General features: G+C 50.0%; 3 protein-coding genes across 3 annotated transcripts; 2 read left to right on the top strand and 1 right to left on the bottom strand.

Moving 5' to 3' along the window:
- The first annotated feature begins 1,351 nt into the window (after window positions 1-1,351).
- Window positions 1,352-7,607, top strand: LOC120948085 (uncharacterized). Its single transcript, XM_040364065.2, has 4 exons — window positions 1,352-1,422; window positions 2,759-3,422; window positions 3,493-7,063; window positions 7,136-7,607. The coding sequence occupies exons 2-4, from the start codon at window positions 3,062-3,064 to the stop codon at window positions 7,482-7,484; spliced, it is 4,281 nt and encodes a 1,426-aa protein (XP_040219999.2). The 5' UTR covers window positions 1,352-1,422; window positions 2,759-3,061; the 3' UTR covers window positions 7,485-7,607.
- A 307-nt stretch (window positions 7,608-7,914) lies between these two features.
- On the bottom strand, window positions 7,915-12,077 carry LOC120948086 (uncharacterized). Its single transcript, XM_040364066.2, has 3 exons — window positions 9,050-12,077; window positions 8,838-8,970; window positions 7,915-8,762 (listed from the first exon to the last, which is right to left on the bottom strand). The coding sequence occupies exons 1-3, from the start codon at window positions 11,513-11,515 to the stop codon at window positions 8,368-8,370; spliced, it is 2,994 nt and encodes a 997-aa protein (XP_040220000.2). The 5' UTR covers window positions 11,516-12,077; the 3' UTR covers window positions 7,915-8,367.
- A 1,557-nt stretch (window positions 12,078-13,634) lies between these two features.
- Window positions 13,635-14,556, top strand: LOC120948087 (cytochrome b5-like). The gene is made up of 2 exons (XM_040364067.2): window positions 13,635-14,237; window positions 14,317-14,556. Exons 1-2 carry the CDS (start codon window positions 13,986-13,988, stop codon window positions 14,443-14,445), a joined length of 381 nt encoding a protein of 126 aa, XP_040220001.2. The 5' UTR covers window positions 13,635-13,985; the 3' UTR covers window positions 14,446-14,556.
- The last annotated feature ends 3,315 nt before the right edge of the window (window positions 14,557-17,871 follow it).

Genomic DNA, 17,871 nt, shown 5'->3' with positions numbered 1-17,871 from the left:
TCATCTAGGGCAGCGGTTGGCAAACTTTGCAACCAAAAGAGTCGAAATCTACAAAAATGTTTGTAGAGTGTTTCATGAGGAGCCAAACTATCAAATTATAAACTGTAAAGAGCCATCATCTCGATACCAAAGAGCCACATGCGGCTCACGAGCTGTACATTGCCGATCGCTGTTCTAGGGCGACACCCTCGTACCAGAGTCTGTTTTGATGTCCTGAGTCACAGATCTGTGATGATGGAAAAGAAAAAATCTTTAAGACCTTACCAGGCGATGATTGGAAGATGATCAGGTGATCGTTGTACATCTAGAGTAGAGTCGAGTGAGTCTATTGGATCTTGTATCAACTGTTGATATAAACGTATATAATTTGCAAAAAAAAAAAATCAATAAATTATTGATATGTAGGCCTTACATTGGTTTGAAACTGCCATTGAAGCAGCATAGAAATCCCCCAAAAATCTTTCATAAATAAGGCATCTAAATTTGTATCTGAGATCTGAGATACTTCAAGATATTTAAATTTTGCTGCAAAGAAGTTAAATACTTTAAAACTTCACAGGCAACTTCATCTATCTTGACAGTAGGATGAACAACAGCCTATCAGTAAGTAAGCCGACAAATCGATTGCTCTCATGATTGACGAAATCCGCTCCGAGGATCACACAAATTGCGCTTGTTGTGACGAGGCGAAAGTCTCTAACCTTTTCCCTGTCGACCTACCGTAAACGGTATTCGATAGCATTTCTTTTCTTTTCCTCTGTAATCCATTGAATCTCTTCAGGCAATCGAAGTTGGAAATTGGAGGCAAAATTGAAACAACAGTGCTCGTTAGCTTGCCATCAGCTCGAAGCATATTCCCTGCTGCCTAAATCTTTTGGATTTGAAAAAATGATTAAAAACTGTTCAAGATGCATTTGAAACCGAGCCGAACTGATTTGGAAGCTGTAGAAGCGTTCGTTTCGCCTCCAGTGCGGTGTCGACCGTCCGTGGCAACTCCGTCGGTCGTGATCGTTGCTGGTACCCGATTTGCACACAATCTGTACCTCTGGGGGATGCAACGCGAGGAGATGATCGTTAGATGCAGGAAGGCAGGAAAGAAAGATTCTCTCGCTTGAAAGCTGATGATGAGCGGATTTTATTTGCGCTCTAAACAGCGCTGTAAACAATGCTGCCCGCAGCCAACGGACGACTTTGGCGATGACAACGGCGACGGCATTATGTAAGTGAAGTAAAGCACCCCTCGGTATCTAGCGAACTCATCCGCCCAACTGTTCATCTACTGTTGCGTTTTGGAGCAGCGTGTGCATTACTTCCCTCGAGGAACGACCCCCAGAGTGGTTGGGTTTCCCCTTTGGTGCCGTATTGTTACAGTGCAGTGACGCGCGGGCAGTAGGAAAGCTGAGAAAATTGCATCTTTTTTCGGTAAGTTTTGCCAAATGCTACAATGGAGTGTTTATGTTAAGGGACGATTAAAATGCGCTTTAACGCGGTGTAATGATAGGTGTAACAAAGCTTAGTGAAAGGCACTGAAAAGTTTTTACGATTACTATTTTATTTTTGTTTTGTTCTCTCTTTTTATCATTTGAACTGTAGCTGATGGGGGAAGTGATCTGGAACTTGTATCGAATGCACATAAAGCGCGATCTATTTTTCATTTATGCTTTCCGGTTGCATAATGATCATTTTCCCTCTCGAATAGTTTCCCGTGCGAGTTCAAACAACTCTGCTACGCTGCATTAGCAAAATCGGGGAAACTGACGAAGTGCATCGAGAAAAGTGTCACTCATTTAGTTTTTCACTCATTTTACTCAGCCATGGGTGTCCAGTCAGGCGAGAGGTTAACAATTTTCTTCAAAATGCATTCGCTACATTTGCATGGAGTTCGTTTTTCTTTGTTTTGTTCTCTCTTCCTCGTTATTGTGTTTTAAAATTTCCTTCCCCTCCGGGTGAACCGCGAAACCCGATCGGAAAACTTGACGATCGATTACTTCACGGTGTCGATATGCCGTAGCTGTGTGTGTGTGTGTGTGTGTGTGTATTTGCGTTTTTGTTATATTCCACCAATCTTATTGGCATTTGTTTTGGTCGCTAGCTTTTCACGCCAGATCGTGCTTGGCGGCTAGGCGCCAGGCGTGAAAAAATCGCGCATGCACGCGCCCCAGTTGCGTGTTGCGGAAATGGGAAATGCAAGTTTGCGGTTGTGTTTGCGATATCTTATAATAAGCCGTAAAGCTCGATAAAGCTCGAGCAACCATAGCTGACGGTCAATGGGATTTGGAGGGGGGAGGGTTAATTACGCGATTGTCATGTTTTTATGTTTAAATTAGTGTTTTAATACGACGTTATACAAGCGTGAAACAGCGTTGTGTGCATGAGGTAGGTAAGAAACGTGGATAAAATAATACGAGCACGTGTTTTGCTAATAAAATCGAATCAATAATCAATCAATTTCTTTGCTAAAACCGCGCATGGTTCATATTGCACCCTGAAACAACCGTTCGTTTGAATGAATGATTTGTCATCCACGCGGCTGTTCGAGTTCGGAACCACCGTACCTTGCCACTCGATGCATTACATAAAGCCATATGAGGAACTCGCTTTTTTTACTTATTTTTGCTTATTTTATCACAGATAAGCAAGCTCAACTTTCACAGAAATCTACTAGAAATTGTCTATTACCATCTGATATCAGTCGTATGTACCAATAGCTCCTCCATTTGCGCTCTCTCTCTCTCTCTTTCTCGCCTTCCGACAACAGCTGTCTGACAGCAAACCTTGACAACAACAAAAATACGCGCGAACGCCAGCTGTCAAACGGAGTCCGAAGAAGAAATTCTGGTGTTTATTGCTTCAGTGCCAAGAAACTCGCTGCACTCGTGTACCGAAATTAAACGCACTTCCATGTGATGGTACCACGTTCAACAAGTGTTCGGGCTGACGTAGCTTCCTCAACCGTAAACCCGTGCGTAGTGCTAGTTTGGCCACCTTTGCCCCTGTCGCTATGCAGTGAATTCGTCCCGTGTTCCGCAGCACGCTTACGACGAGAGTCTACCGCACGCCAATGATGATGATGATGGCAACGGAATCGGGTACCAAGTCATGCATCAACCACGACGAGCTGCATACACCGGAATCGCTTGCCTCCTCAGCTTCAACGGCCTCGTCATCGTCATCCGTTTCCTCGCTGTCGACGGCGTCCGGCAGTAGTTCCCTGTTGGCGCTGTCGAAGCCCGAGCTGGATCGGTTGATAGCGGAGAATATGACCTCGGTGCTGAAGTCACTGAAGAAACGCAAGCACGCAAAGAAGCACGCACGATTAAGGCAGGCGGCTGCTACGGAACAAGAGGGAACAGTGGTGGAAGTAGCAAAGCGATCGAGTGAAAAGACTGAAGCCAAGAAGACGGATCGCAAAGAGAAAAAGGGTGAGGAAACGCTTTTTTTATGTGTTGTATTTTATTCTAACGTTATGTTTTTTCCTGCCCTTTTTTTCAGGTGCCAAATCCCAGCATAAGAAGGGCCACAAGAATGGCACACTGGAATCGAAAACAGATCCCCCAAAGCATAGCTTAAAGGAAGTGCAGCCGGGCGACCATACGACTACGGGCCCGGCGGGTACCGCATCACCAGCGGCGAATGGTCAACCGCCCGAGAAGACGGGCAAGGAGAACAAAACAATAAACGCCTTCCAGCTGATGATGACGGCACGCTCCAAATGCATCGGCTCGAACTCTCCCGGTCGCGAGCGGGAGCCACGGGAGCTCAGCCCGTCGCAGCAGCTGGCCCGCGAAAAGAAGGCGAAGCGAAACCTGCACCTGCAGCAGTGGGCCGCCCAGAAAGGGGCCGGCAAGCGCAAGCTGCAGGAGGAAGCGGAAGAGGAGTACATCGAGCATCGGCTGAACAAGCGGGCCAAGCGGCTGAAGAAGCTGATCGGCAACATGAGCGCGGAGGTGATTTTGACCGACGAAGAGGTGTTGCCAAAAGACGAGCCAGCAGTGGTGAAGGAGGAAGTAGTGGCGGTGGAGATCAAGGGAGAAGAAGATTCGGAGAATACACAGTCAGCGGACGAGATCTTTTTGGTGTCGGACGTTTCCAACGCCTCACCCGCGCGCCCCAAAGTGAAGCAGCGGAAGGTGACGGCGAAGCCGCAGTACAAGGCTAGCCCGAAGACACCACAGTCGGAGGAAGTGAAGCAGGAGCAGATACCGAAGAAGCGTGGACGGCCTCGGAAAATTGTCCCGGTGCAGCCGGAAGAGCCCGCCGTGAAGGAGGCCACCGCGTCGGACAGTGAGTTTCTCGAGCAGCTTTCCTCGCCGAGAAAGAAAAAGGACAGCCTGTTGGGGTACTTCCCCAAGCTTACGCCAGAAACACGCAAACCAAACGACTCGCCGTCGTTGGATAAGAGGGATACGACGCCAACATCCCGCACGACCACTCCGGTTGTGAAGGAAGAGAAAGATAAGCCGAGTACACCTCCGTCGCAACCTACTTCACGTCCACGGCGCTCCTGCGCCAATCGCATCAAAGACTATTCCGCGTTCGAGCAGTACAGCCCGGCGAAGGATGAACCGAAAACGGCCACCAGCAAGAAACAACCGATTGTGACACCGCTCAAGATTATCAACGTACAGTCGCCGAGCGCCATGAAGGTGGTAAGGAGTCCCTCGCTGAGAATGTTTTCCTCCTCCGGGGGTGTGGAATCGACTGCTGGTAGTGCCAGCAAACCAGCAGCCACCACCGATTGGCCATCGACACCCAAGTCGGTAAAGTTGGCGCCGCTGTTTGCTCGCTCGTCCGGAGGCAAACCGAAACCACCGGCGGAAGATCCGGAAAAGGCACGAGCTCGGCAACTGTTTCTCATGTCGGGCATACCGGAAAAGATGCGCCAGGAGAGGGAAAAGCGCACCGCGTACGAAGAGCACGTGCTGAATGAGTCACCCGTCTTTCCGCTGATTAGCCATGTGGCACAGGAAGCCGGAGCTGAATCCACCCGGCCAGTAAACTTCGATCGCAGCTGCATTAAGCTGCGCCCGGAAGAGTTGGATTCACCAAAAAGAAGCTCCATGAAGGGTTCGGTCAAGGATCGGAAGATTCGGTTCGGCATGTTTACCGGAGCGAGCGAGGACGATTTTGACGAAGCGCTGGAAAAATGCAGCCAACCGATCGATCTAGAAGAGCAGGAAGACGTGGGCCGTAATGGTGCCTTCGCCGAGCTGCCGGAGGTGGGCAATGTGAAGGAAATTGTGCGCGATTACAAGCAGCGCTATCCGCACTTTCCCGTCTTTCGGTGCTACAAACAGTTCCGCGCAATCTATCAAGACCATCAGCAGCAGCAGCAACAGGAGCAGCAGGACGACCGGCAAGCGCCGGACGATAGTGTCGAATGCATCGAGCCGACGTACGGCTGTCGGAATGGGGAGCTGCTGTTTACGGAAAAGTACAAACCACAGACAGCGGAACAGATACTGATCAACTTTGCACCTGCGAACCTGCTGACGCAGTTTCTGTCTCTCTGGCAGGAGGAGGGCAGCAGCAGCGCCTTTGGTGGGAAGCGCTCGAATGAAGGCGACTACGCCTTTCTCTCCTCCAACCGGGACGAGGACGATTTCCTCGTGTCGAACGATAGCAACAGCTCGTCGTCCACTCCCGGCCTCTGCAATCACGTCGTGCTGGTGGGACCGTCCGGCTGTGGCAAAACTTCGAACGTGTACGCGGTCGCGAACGAGCTGAACTTTAACGTGCTCGAAATCAATGCATCAAGCCGGCGGAAGGGCAAGATCATCCTGCAGGAGCTGCTGGAAGCGACCCAGAGCCATCTGGTGCGCCAGAAGCCGGAGCGCTCCAACTCCACCGACGGGCTGATGGTGAACGGACGCCCGAAGGGAGGAGGAGGCCCGGGTAAGAAAGCAAACGGGCTGAACGGGATGTTCCGCTGCCTCGAGCGACGCCCTTCGTTTAACGAAACGACCGGCAGTGGGTCGAAAAAGCGGTCGCTCATACTGATCGAAGACGCGGACATTGTGTTCGACCAGGATGACGGGTTTCTCGGCGCGATCAACCAGCTGATCGCCACGTCGAAGCGTCCGATCGTGCTGACCACCACGAACCCGGCCTGCGGCCACATGGCGCGCTACATGGCGCGCAACAACGTGATCCGGTACGTCGCGCCGGGGATAGCAAACGTGGCCAAGTTTCTGTCGCTGCTGGCGCTCGTCGAGCGGATACCGATCGACCAGCACGATCTGGGCCGGCTGTACGCGTACAACGGGAAGGATATGCGCAAGACGCTGAACGAGCTGCAGTTCTTCATCCAGAGCGGTGGCGATATGGCACGCTTCCCCTCTGCGGTGCCGAGCGTTCGCAGGGCGGTGGAGCTGCGCGAGGAGGGGGAAGAAGCGCAGGCACTCAACACGGCGGCACTGAACGAGACGCGCGAAGAGGAAGATGGGGGAGAACAGATGGAGGAGGAAACCTCCCCCGTGGCAAAGGTGGCCGTAAGCCGCAGGAAGGTGGGGAAGCGTGACCAGGAGCTCACGAAGCACCATCACGCCACGCTGTACGAGCTGTTTACGCGCAACCAGAACGAATCGATCGTGCTCCGGATTCCGGTCGATTTCAATGCGCTCTGGTGCAACATGGAGTTGGTGCTGCGGACTGCGGCAAAGGTGGCATCCCCGCCGTTGTCGCTGCAGAAGAGCGGTAAAGGGAAGCGCGGCGGAAAGCGTGCCAGCACCGTGGCGAAGAACGAAGCATCACCGCCGCCGGATGTGTTGCTGTGCGAGGAGCTCGCCTCGCTGTACGACAACGTAAGCCACGCGGAGGCGGGCTGGGGTGTGACGCAGCGCAACCGGATACGGTACGGCAAGGACATACAGGACGAGCAGCAGCAGCAGCAGCTGGCGAACGAGATCGGGCACGCGCTGGTGGAGGGCTCCTGGATCGAGTGGTTCAGCCGGCGGCGGGATACGAGCGCCGAGCCGCGCAGCGTCCGGAAGGCAACGGACGGCGAGAAAGCGATGGGTGCCAAAGCGTACGACGCACTGCGGAAGGTCGAGCAGGAGCCTCGGTAAGTATCGTGCGAGTGAGGCTAAAAGCGCCGTTAAAGTCTTAATGCAAATCTTTCACCTCCGTGCCACAGCCAAACGATCGCGTCCTACATTGGCGTCAGTGGGGTGCGGTCGCGTGTGACGGCATGCGACTACGAGCCGCTGTTGCGTCAAATCTGTCGCCACGAGCGTACGCGCTCGTCGCTGGAAAGGCGCGGCAGCCGGTTCTACCACTATCTGCGCAACTTTGCCGGGCTGGTGCAGCAGCAACAGCAGCAGCAATCGACAGGTGTGATGCTGGCGCTCGGACAGCAGAAACTGGCTGGCGGCTCCGGTGGATTCAGTGTAGATCACTTCGATGCGCTCAGCCACTGCTTCGAGGAGCAGCAGCAGCAGCAGCCGGCAGTGGCGAGCGAGACCGGAGAGGACAATGCGCCGTAGCATGTAGCGCAGTACACTGGGCGGAGCAGGATTGTACAGGACGGTGTTACGGTCGGCTGTAGAGGATGTAGAAGAATTTAGAATCGGTTTTAAGAAGAAATATGAACTAACTGTCCCTTAAGAGCAAGCCGTGAGTATTTTGTTTTTGTTTGTTTATCGATAGATTTGTAAGTAAAGCAAACTGTTCTCGTGGGTTGTACGATGGGCAAAAGCTGTCGAAAGTGGGAAGAGACCTTCGGTAGGTGTTAGCTGTTCCCTTTTAACGTTGTAATTCATTGCAAGGACATTTCCATTATACGTCATCTTCTGTGGCATCCCAAATCGTACGTGAAGGGGAATTCCCTATATATTCTCGTAGCAAAAATAAACTCAAACTTGCGTCAATTCAACCTTGCCATCGTAGTACACAAGCGGTAACGCAAAGAAGCCATTTGTTTTTCTCTATGCTGCTAATAGTCCATCTTTATTGATCCTTTTTTTCTCTGTTTCACGGCTCTTCGCACCCTGTTGATCGGTTTTGTTTTGTGTGTGTTAAATAACGGTTAATAATGCACGCACTACACCATACAAGGCTACCAAAAAAAGAAAGAAAAATACATTTACAGATTAATCTCCCCTTACCCAAGGTGGATGTGGTTAGCTTTTAGTTACTGCTGATGCTGCGTTTTTGCGTGCTAAACATATTCCTCTACATTTAAACGCGTGTCTGTATGTGTTTGTGTGCTTTCCTCAGCTTTCTAAATTCTACAACTAGCTCCGAACAAATATATTTCTATCAATGCGTATGCGTCTATAAAAAAAAATAAGTAATAAGACATCTATTTACAGAAGAGGCCACACAGGCCGCGTTTGGCCGTGTCAACCAAGCGGGTCAAATTTTGCCTTAGAACGGATTCGCCAGCTGCTGCTGCTGCTGCTGCTGCTCCGTCTGCTCCTGATGGTGCCGTTCCGTTTTAAGCTGCTTGATCTGAAACCGTTCGCCCCCGTTCGCCACGTGGTACGTGATGGCGGATGCGGTGGTGGTGGTGTCGGGCAGCATGCCAGCAATGATTTCTCCACCGGCACCGGTAAACGCAACGCTACCGCGCATCATCGGATCCCGCCGCTTCCGGCTGTCGCGTATCATATTCTGGCGCGAATGCTTGATGAAGCTTTGTATCGCGGCAAAGATGGCCTTCTGGTCGGCTTGCGCTTCCGCGGCACTTTTGCCGAGGTTGAGCGTTTTCGTCAGCAGATCGATGATGCCCAAACTGTTGCCAAACACGTACTTGGTGTACTCTGGTGTATTGTGGGAGAGAAAAGCAATTTTTTTATAAGTTTTGCGCAAAACGGGGAACCGTTTGCTATACGTACGTCCATTGATGGCCGATTTGCCGCTCCAGCTAAACTGGCACAGCACGTCGTAAGTCACGAGCGCTTCCATCATGCGCTTCACGTTCCGCTGGAATGGTTGCGAGTTGTGTACCTCTTGGTGCAAGCGTATCATCTGGAAGTGTGTGCAAAAAAAAAAAACGCCATTTAACAATCGTGTCCACCCAAAATGTCCAAACCCACCCCCGTCTTACCATCTGCAGCAGGAACTGCTCGTTATCGGTACAGTGATCGTTCAGGTCGAGAAAGTCGCTCACGGTCCGGATCGGCAGCTCCGGTATGTCGGGGAATGTGTCGAGCAGCTGGTTGCCACCGCCGCTGCCACCGCCGTTGCTGGCCAGCTTCAGGTGCTGCGTGTGGCCGGGCGGTGGCGTCGGCGAGGGCGACGGATCACCTTCCGGTTTCACGTGCACTACCGTCGCCGGGTCGGTGAACTGATAGTAGTGCGTGTAGGCGCGCGGTTCCTTTGCGAGCGGTCCGGATCGGTGCTGGACGGGGTGAGTGGCCGACGATTGAAACACCCCGACCGGCTGTACCTTTAGCTGGGCGGTCGGGGTGCCCTGTGGTGCCGCCGTGGTGAGGAAGATCGTTTTCGGCTGTATCGAGGAGGGAGATGTTGAGGTGGAAGCGTGCTGCTGCTGCTGCTCGGGCGACATCATGGTAAGGGAGGTGACGGGCACGACTGTTTCGCCGTCGGCAGAAACGGTCGTCAGCTCCTGCTCCTGTTCCTGTTCATGTTCCTGTTCATGTTCCTGTTCCTGTTCCTGTTCCTGCACTTGTTCCTGTTCCTGTTCGTGCTGTTGCTGCGGCTGCTGGGCCGCTTGATTGGCGAGTTCCGACTCATCCTCAAACTTGCCAATGAACAGCGAAATGATGCGCGTCAGTCCGTCCACCTTCGATTCTACCCGCGACAGGCTCTGGTTGACCATGTGCACTTCACGCTGCAGCGACTTTATCCGCTCCTCCATGATTTGGTATCGAATTTCGCTTCCTTCCCCGTGAGCAACGTCCTCCTGCAGCATGTTCGGGTCTGGTTCCTGCGCCACAATGATCTGATCCTGTTGCTGGTGGTGCTGGTGGTGCTCCTCGGCCGTCTCCACCTCTTCCGTCGCAAGCATCGCTTCCGGACCGACGTCCTCCGACACGTCCGCATCTTCCGTCAGCGAAATGTCCGGCTCCAGCTTCATCGCAACGGAACCGTCGGGCAGATCGTAGCTTTTGAAAAACCGCTCACTATCCCCGGTGGTGTAGTCTTCCTCCCCGGTCGCCACCAGCCCGTTCGCTTCGGCCATCATTGCGGTCACCGTAGCGCCCCGGCCGCGCTGCAGATGGACCCGCATACGGGGTGCGCTCATTGCTCGCTGCTCCGGGCCCTGCTGACCCTGCTGCTGCTCCAACCGTCGGTTGCGGTACTTCGAGTGGGTCTTGAGGTGCTTCATCAGTCGGTACTGCTCGCGGAACGCTTTCGCGCAGTGCTTGCACTTGAACGGCCGCTCGCCGGTGTGCACCTTCAGATGGTAGGACAGCGTGTTGGAGCGCGTAAACAGCTTCCCGCAGTAGGTGCACTCGTAGTTGCGGTCCGTCTCGCCCGCCTCCTCGTTCGCCGGTCGGCCGCTGGTGGCGATGACCGTCGCGATGTTCGGATCGCTCGCGATCGCCGATGCGGCCGGATCGTTCGGATCGTGCTCGGACGTGTTGACCACCTCGATGCCGGCCGCCCCGTTCATGAGCGCGTTGATCGTTTCCTGCAGCAGCGGATCGTCGTCCGTCTGCATCATCTGCAGCTGCAGCTTGTCCACGCTGAGCTTCACGTCCCCGCCGTGCCCCTGCTCCTCGGCGACCTGCGCCGGCGCCTGCCCATCCTCCTCTACCTCCTCCTCTTCCTCCCCCTCGTCTTCCTCTTCCTCTTCTTCGTCCTCCTGCTCGACGCGTTCGTCCGGTTCGGGGCGCTGGGCTAGGCCGCTCCGCGCGCTACCGCTCGAAGAGCCGCTCGAGCTGCTCGAGCTGCTGCTACTGCTGTTGCTGCTACTACTGCTGTTGCTGCTGTTACTGATGGTGCTGCAGGCCGTCTCGGTAGCGCCCACAGAATCCACTATCATCATCGCCGCACCCGTCCCGTCGTTATCGTCGTCCGCGGTCGCCCCGTAGCACCGCATCTTATCGCCGCCGCCCGGCGGTGGCGTCGACTCCACTTCCATATTGTTGTGGGTCGCTGCGCTGGCAAAATCAATAGCACCCAAATCGTGCTCATCCTTATCAGCGACATCGTACTTATTATTACTATCGCCGTCGTCGCCCTCCACCACCTCCTCCACCTCCTCTTCCTCCTCCTCCTCGCCGACGGTGACGGTGCCACCGTTCGCCAGCGTGACGGTGATGCCGTTCATCAGCGCCGTTTGGTGGTGGTGGTGGTGGTGCTCGATCGATGATGAGACATCCTCCACGACCACCATCTCCGCACCGGTGGCAAGCGCATCCGCCGTGGTCATGATGGAAGTTTCCATCATTCCGCTTGCCTCGGGGCTGCTGCCCGCTGCTGTTGTTGTGGTTGCTGCTGTACCGATCGGGTACAGGCTGGCGGCAGTGGTCGCGATTCTTCTCAACCCGACCGACTCCGCACGGATCCGTGACACTATCCGACGTCTTCCGGTGGTCGACATACTATCAACAGGCTTGGCGGGTGCAACAACAACCGACGGTCGTACGATGGAATGCCATTACACGCTGAGTCGAGTGTTCGTGATTGATTGACCCCGTGCACTTCTGCCCACGCGGATTTTGGAGTTTAGTTCCACTACACTGTTTCCCTCAACGCGCACAATCCTCACGGCACGATGGCACTACTGGGGAGGGTTGTCCTTGTCGTTGTCGGAGTGTAATCGGATGATAGCAGAGAGGAGTATGTGTGTGTGTATGTTGTTTCTTATGCTATTTGCACGTCGCAAAACACGTAATCTGTACACAGCAGCAGCTCGGACGTCCGAGTGAATGGTAGTGCTGCTGCTGCTGGATCTATGCTACGAATGTGTAATTATGCTGCCTCACTTCACCTTGCGCACACTGACACACTGACAACGGGGGTGTAAAGAACAAGTCACAAATATGCTGCTTACGGGTACACTTTTTTCGTCTTTTCGTCACGACCAGAGAATGTGTTGATTCTTTTTTTTTGTCTTTTGTGACCCCGCACCCGTCTGCGTTGTTTTGCCTGTGAAAACGATAAGAACGATAAGTGCTGTCAAGATTGGTCGTGGGTTGGGAATTTGGTTTACCAGGGTTGGGTTGAATTCTTGTGAAATGGTGTTTAATTTGAAATTACCGTTCGGATCGTAGGTTATTTGAATTTTACAATTTTTTTTTAGTTAGGATTTGTTTTAAGGGATTATTTATATATTGGATAATTTAAACTACTCTCAAACTTCTCTTAATAGCAGTTACAAAATGATTCTTATATAAATAGTAGAATATTTGATTATTTGACCCACGTGGGTTTGAAGTGGCTTTACAGTGGGTTAAGACCGGTTTGGTTATTTGGGATATTATTTCTGTATTCAAATTATAAAAATATTAGTTATCTATAGCTATTTTGCAAATAACAAGCACACAACTCCACTGAACGACCCCTAAACTTCGTTTAAACGGCTAAAGCTTTCATCCTAAACGGAATCTAAAAAGACTTCTTTTAGCAGACAGTTAACGACTGTCACATCTGTTGGTGGGATAGGAAGCCAGTGGAGCTTTCCTCTATACTCCAATGTGAATCACCAGTACAGAAGTAAATGAGAATTTAGTAATAGATGATGGTGTTGATTAGAGATGGGTTTTCCGGATCGCACCCACGGTTCCGCTCCGGTTCTGGCAAAGTTGATTCCGATTCCGACTGTAGAGAAATGGAATAGCTTGCTCCGAGCCCCTATATCTGCAATGGATTCAACAATAAGTCTCAGTTAAATTTATCAATCACATAGTGTCAAGTGTTAGTTCGTGCAATTTTAGAACATGGGTCCGTTTTTTCCATATTCCAGAGTAACATGGGTCAATTTTCTATACTTAGAGTAAGAAAGCATCGGAAATGATTCGTATTCATTTCAGCAACTACTATGGAGTGATAGGTGTTCACTGCCACCCTACCAATCGCATCGAAACACTTGAACACCATAAAACAGGCAAGTCGTTTTGTTCCCAAGTGCCACAAAACCACTAGACGATCACTAAACGACCAATAAACATTTGAAGCTCTTAACCTTAAATTAATCTAAAAATAGCGACAAAGCTGTTGGCGCCATCTGTTGGTGGAATAGCTACACAGTGAAGCTATCTTCTAAACTTCAAAATGCACCTCCAAAATAGAAGGTAATTGAGTAATGGTTGATGGTTCTGATACCCATGTATCTGACTACTCGACCTTTCTTATTGCTCGGAAAGCTAGATAGGCCTTGATTAGATGAAGGCAGGCAAAACACATTGCAAGAAAAGGACAGCATTATAAAGATGACTAAAGCACCATCTATCGAGCGAACCAGTGAAGCTTTCGTTTTGTTTTAAATGGATATTTGATATTCCAGTCATTTAAGCTTAATATGTAGTATGTACTTGGGAGTGCAATCGTGATAACGACGATAACAAACATCTTTAGCAGGTAGAGCAACAAATGAATTAGAGCTTTCTGCTCAACGATTGTAATAATTTTTATTACAAAAAAAACCCCAAGCTCCAAAATTGATACAAATTTGTAAGATTTTGCATCCTTTAACACACTTCTCCAACAATCAAAACACACGACAATAGATAATACCACCGACACTGGTGATAGTGGGAAACAAATCCATCTGACGTCAATAGACAATCATCGTCCCTCGCTCGGACGTGTGGTAGGTCTGGAACTGACCGATGAAATCTATTTGAATCACGTACCGATTACTGCCCATTCCATAATCTACGCACGCGTCCCAGATTACACTAATCAGATCAAAGCTGGGACGGCGGGAGGGAGGGAGACTGCAGACCGATCTATAAAATTATCGACCATCGTTACCGATGAGCCATTCATTCGCCTGCTGTCTGCTGTAAGAGTAGCAAACAAATTCGTTCGCCCGGATATTCGCATAACCGAGTGGTTTTAACCAAACCATGCCTGGGGAGCTAATGGAGTACACGCTGGCGGAGGTGGCACTGCGCAATGGGAAGGCTGGCAGCCCGACCTGGATCGTGATACGGGACGCCGTGTACGATGTGACGCAGTACATGGAGGACCATCCGGGCGGCAGCGAGCTCATCAGCGAGTGGGCCGGCAGGGACGGGACGAAAGATTTCGACGACTTTGGCCACTCGGCGGATGCGATGCGGCTGCTGAAGACGCTGCAGGTTGGCGTGCTCGTTGCGGTAAGTAGTGGCTGCATGGATGGGAAGTGGATGGGAGGTGCAATAAGTTTGGAATAATAATTTTACTTCCAATTTGCAGAGCGATCAGGCAAAGAATCGCAAAAAGAATGCCACAGATGGCCCGAAGGAGCTGGTGGAGGAGCTATCATCGGAAGAGCTAATGAAGAAGCGACGCAGCAAGCGGCGAATGTTTATCCTGTGCGGTTGAGGCGTTAAGTGGAGCGGGTGTTGAAAAATCTTCCATATTAATACCAATATGTGATATCTAGTTTGTAAGAACATTAATTTGAAAATTGTGTATTATTTCTTATTCAAATTAAACATAAAAAATAGTATTAAATATAATAATCAAATAAAACAACGCCTAGATTAGCCTTCAGTGTGAACATTTCTCGTAAACCTTACTGAAACGTGAATCATGCAAATAACAAAACCGTACCCGATCGATTCCGGGCACACTAAGGCAACCAACCGCCAACCAAGGGGGGGGGGGGGGGGGGGGGTGGTGTAAAACTTTCCCATCCGCCGATACCGATAACGTCAGCGAAGTTAACTTCCGTCGTAACATACTTTCCCGGCAGCAGCAGCAGCAGCAGCAACACCGGAAGTAGCATGACACCGTTCCGGTGAATGGGGATTGTGGTTTGATGTTGAAACACGGACCGAACCACACCGAGGTATCGGGGAATTATCGATCGTATGCACTCGTCCCAGCAGCCCCGGTGCGGGTTTTGTCGGGGTAATTTGTTGCAGTTTTCCTATAAAAAAGGGTTTGCTGTCCATTTAAGCGTAATGAGCAGGTTAAACAGGTGTTTGAAGTAATAATACCGTAAAGTTGCCATGTTAGTACGCGATTGCATTATTTATTAGAAGTTCACTGGGCGAAAAAAAAGACAGGTTGTACACTACCTCTTCTTGTGCTATCCCTCCTTTTTTGCTGATCGAATCTGTGTGAAAAATCTGCCCCAAACACATACACACACACGCCACCGTAACTGCAGCAGCTAGGAGGGAAAAATCTGTAAAAGTAATAGCAGTAGTAGTAGCAGCAGTAGCAAAAAAATAAATACTAAACTTGTACATGCACAACCTGGCACACGCTTACGAGAGCAGCACACAGGTGCAGGTGGACAGGGGCAGACAGGATAGGGCGTGCTGGGAAGCCAGTTCTCCGCAGTCAACCTTTCGCATGAGTGCACCAAATCGGTACCATGCGGGGCTCCATAACAGCTTCACACGTCGTCGAACTTTGGGAAAAGGATTCGAGACACGAAGCCAGGGGAGAGAAAAAAATACTTCACATGGCTTACTCTCTCCCCTCAAGCAGCAGCAGCAGGAAAGCCGTCCAAAGCCAACAAGGTGAAGTAGCCACATAAATCATTAAAAAACTTTGCTTTCCCTCGTTTGCTGTAAGGGGTTTTCTGGGCCCGTTTTTCTTTTTTTTGAGTTCAAATCCGAGACCCCGGATTGCAACACACGATGCAACGCCGCTGACAGCCCTAAGTGCTAGTATGCCGAAAAGTTTTCAACTTTACTGTCTTACATGGGCTTTCGAGAAGCGGAGTGAGTGGGTTTCAAGTTTTGTTGTTCTTGTTTTTCTTTTGTGTTGGCAAGATCTCTCGATCAGTAGCAGGCTTACACGTGTAAGGAGCAGGTTTGTCTGCATGCATTGTTTAGTTTGTATGCGCTTTTGCTAGTTTTTGTTAATGTAAAGGCAAAGCTCAGCTAACAGTTACAAAGCCGTATCCTAAAAGGACACTAAGGGCCTATAATGGATCAGGACTGCCCTCAGTCCAGCCTAGGGCTTGGTTTCGCACGGGGATAAGACTGAGCAGGGATTTTCGCATGCTTCTCAAGTAAATGCAACAAGAAAGAATAGGAAGTAGGAGAAAAAAAAACACAATTCCCTATCGACACCACTTTCCTTTCCTTGCTCGGCCACCGTCGCTCCGAACAGGTGCCCCGAACACAGGCAAGGTGTAAAATGGGAAAGTTTTAACGAGATTTCGGTTCGTGAGCAAAAGCAGCAAAAGGTTGAAGGCTCTTAGTGTCAAATCAAATAAGTTCGATAGTTGGCCGGGCCGGGGAGGGTGTTGCCATGGATGCCAACACCACTCGGTCTGCTCGCTGTCGGCTGACCTGTCTGATCACCTGATGTTGCTTGTTTGTGGTGTGCTATCGATCGTATTTTTTACTGTGCCCTTAGAAGAGAGAAGGAGGATGAGATTGAAAAAGAATTGTAAAAGAAAATAGACAATTTTATTGAAACTGTATTTTGTTTTTTTTTTGTATTTTAAGGGACGAATAATAGTAGACTTGTACTAAAAGCGTAACAAGATAGTACTAAAAGCGGGAATACATTTTTTTCACACAGATCAATAATGATTGGTTCATTTTTTCAAATTTGTTTTCAAACAGTTTTCTGCACAAGAAGTCCTTAGTCGGTCTAGGCTTGCCATAAAGCTCTAATAAACATTCTTAGCTTTGCCCTATTGGTTTATCCAATGGCAATATTATTAGTCCTTTGCAATGAAGATCATGCGGGGCTTGAAATGTAAGATGGCGGGTATGTTGTTGAGTGATATAGTTAGGTATAAGTCATCTTGATTTTGGATCGATTGTCATGAAATAATACAGAAAGGTTTGTTTTCGAGACACTCTTGTTGATTGTTATCTTCACTTAACTGGGGCAACAGTTGAAATTGTTGTGTCCTGTAATGATGTTGATCTTAACAGCATAACTTTTGCATAAAAACGTAAACGGATAAAAATGGTAAATTTTGCATGGGTTAAGACGTTGATTGTACTTTTTATAATAGTATCCTATGAGTCTTACCGGTCTCGTAATATAGTCGTCAACTCGTACGACTTAACAACATGCCCGTCATGGGTTCAAGCCCCAAACGGACCGTGCCGCCATAAGTAGGACTGACTATCCTGCTATGGGGGGATCAATAAGTCACTGAAAGCCAAGCCCCCAAGTAGTGGTACAGGCAGGCCTTGACCGACAACGGTTGTTGAGCCAGAAGAAGAAGAAGATCCTATGAGTCAGTAGACAAAATTTAACACCTCTATCGGTTGAACTCTAGCCGGGACGGCCTAAAAAGTGAAGCAACTTCATTCAGGATCTAAAACAGACTCCGTGTGGCAGTTTTTGGACGTCGTATAAGCCTGTTCCGGTATCTACAACACTATCTTGGCAATATTAGTGAACAGTCAGAGCATCGAAAGCCTAGTTCCGAACGGCCGATGACCCTGAGCGACTTGAGGCTCCAAACGAAGCTCAAGATGAAGACCGTGGGAAAGGTACTACAAGGTGCATTTGCTTAGCCGGGAGGCCGATGCAGCTGGCCAAGCAGTGAAATTGTACCTGGGAAGTATGAACACACATGTCTGGAGGCAGAAATCGTACCCAAGCGCTTCGCAGTGGCAAGCAATGACGCCAAAACTCAATTCGATCATTGTATATGAATTTCGGCGGAATTTAGATGTGACACCCTAGTTCGCGAACCAGTTCTCTCCAGCTTTGTTTTCGCGCTTGACCTATATGATTTGCTTGACCAATCTGATGCAAAAGCTCTACTCTACTAAAATCGGGAAGACATTAAGGTTAAAACGTAAATGTTAAAACCCA

Source organism: Anopheles coluzzii, chromosome 2 (genome assembly GCF_943734685.1).
Source record: "Anopheles coluzzii chromosome 2, AcolN3, whole genome shotgun sequence".
In the NCBI taxonomy this organism is placed as follows: Eukaryota; Metazoa; Arthropoda; class Insecta; order Diptera; family Culicidae; genus Anopheles; species Anopheles coluzzii.
The sequence above is the reverse complement of the archived record's forward strand: the minus strand, read 5'-3'. Positions and strand labels throughout refer to the sequence as shown.

Bases quoted from the DNA above. Each gene is read 5' to 3' on its own strand.
- LOC120948087 (XM_040364067.2), top strand. From the start codon at position 13,986: ATGCCTGGGGAGCTAATGGAGTACACGCTGGCGGAGGTGGCACTGCGC. The intron at 14,238-14,316 runs GTAAGTAGTGGC...TCCAATTTGCAG, and splicing joins AGGTTGGCGTGCTCGTTGCG to AGCGATCAGGCAAAGAATCG.
- LOC120948085 (XM_040364065.2), top strand. From the start codon at position 3,062: ATGATGATGATGATGGCAACGGAATCGGGTACCAAGTCATGCATCAAC. The intron at 3,423-3,492 runs GTGAGGAAACGC...CCTTTTTTTCAG, and splicing joins GGATCGCAAAGAGAAAAAGG to GTGCCAAATCCCAGCATAAG. The intron at 7,064-7,135 runs GTAAGTATCGTG...TCCGTGCCACAG, and splicing joins AAGGTCGAGCAGGAGCCTCG to CCAAACGATCGCGTCCTACA.
- LOC120948086 (XM_040364066.2), bottom strand. From the start codon at position 11,515: ATGTCGACCACCGGAAGACGTCGGATAGTGTCACGGATCCGTGCGGAG. The intron at 8,971-9,049 runs GTAAGACGGGGG...ACACACTTCCAG, and splicing joins AGCAGTTCCTGCTGCAGATG to ATGATACGCTTGCACCAAGA. The intron at 8,763-8,837 runs GTACGTATAGCA...ACAATACACCAG, and splicing joins CAAATCGGCCATCAATGGAC to AGTACACCAAGTACGTGTTT.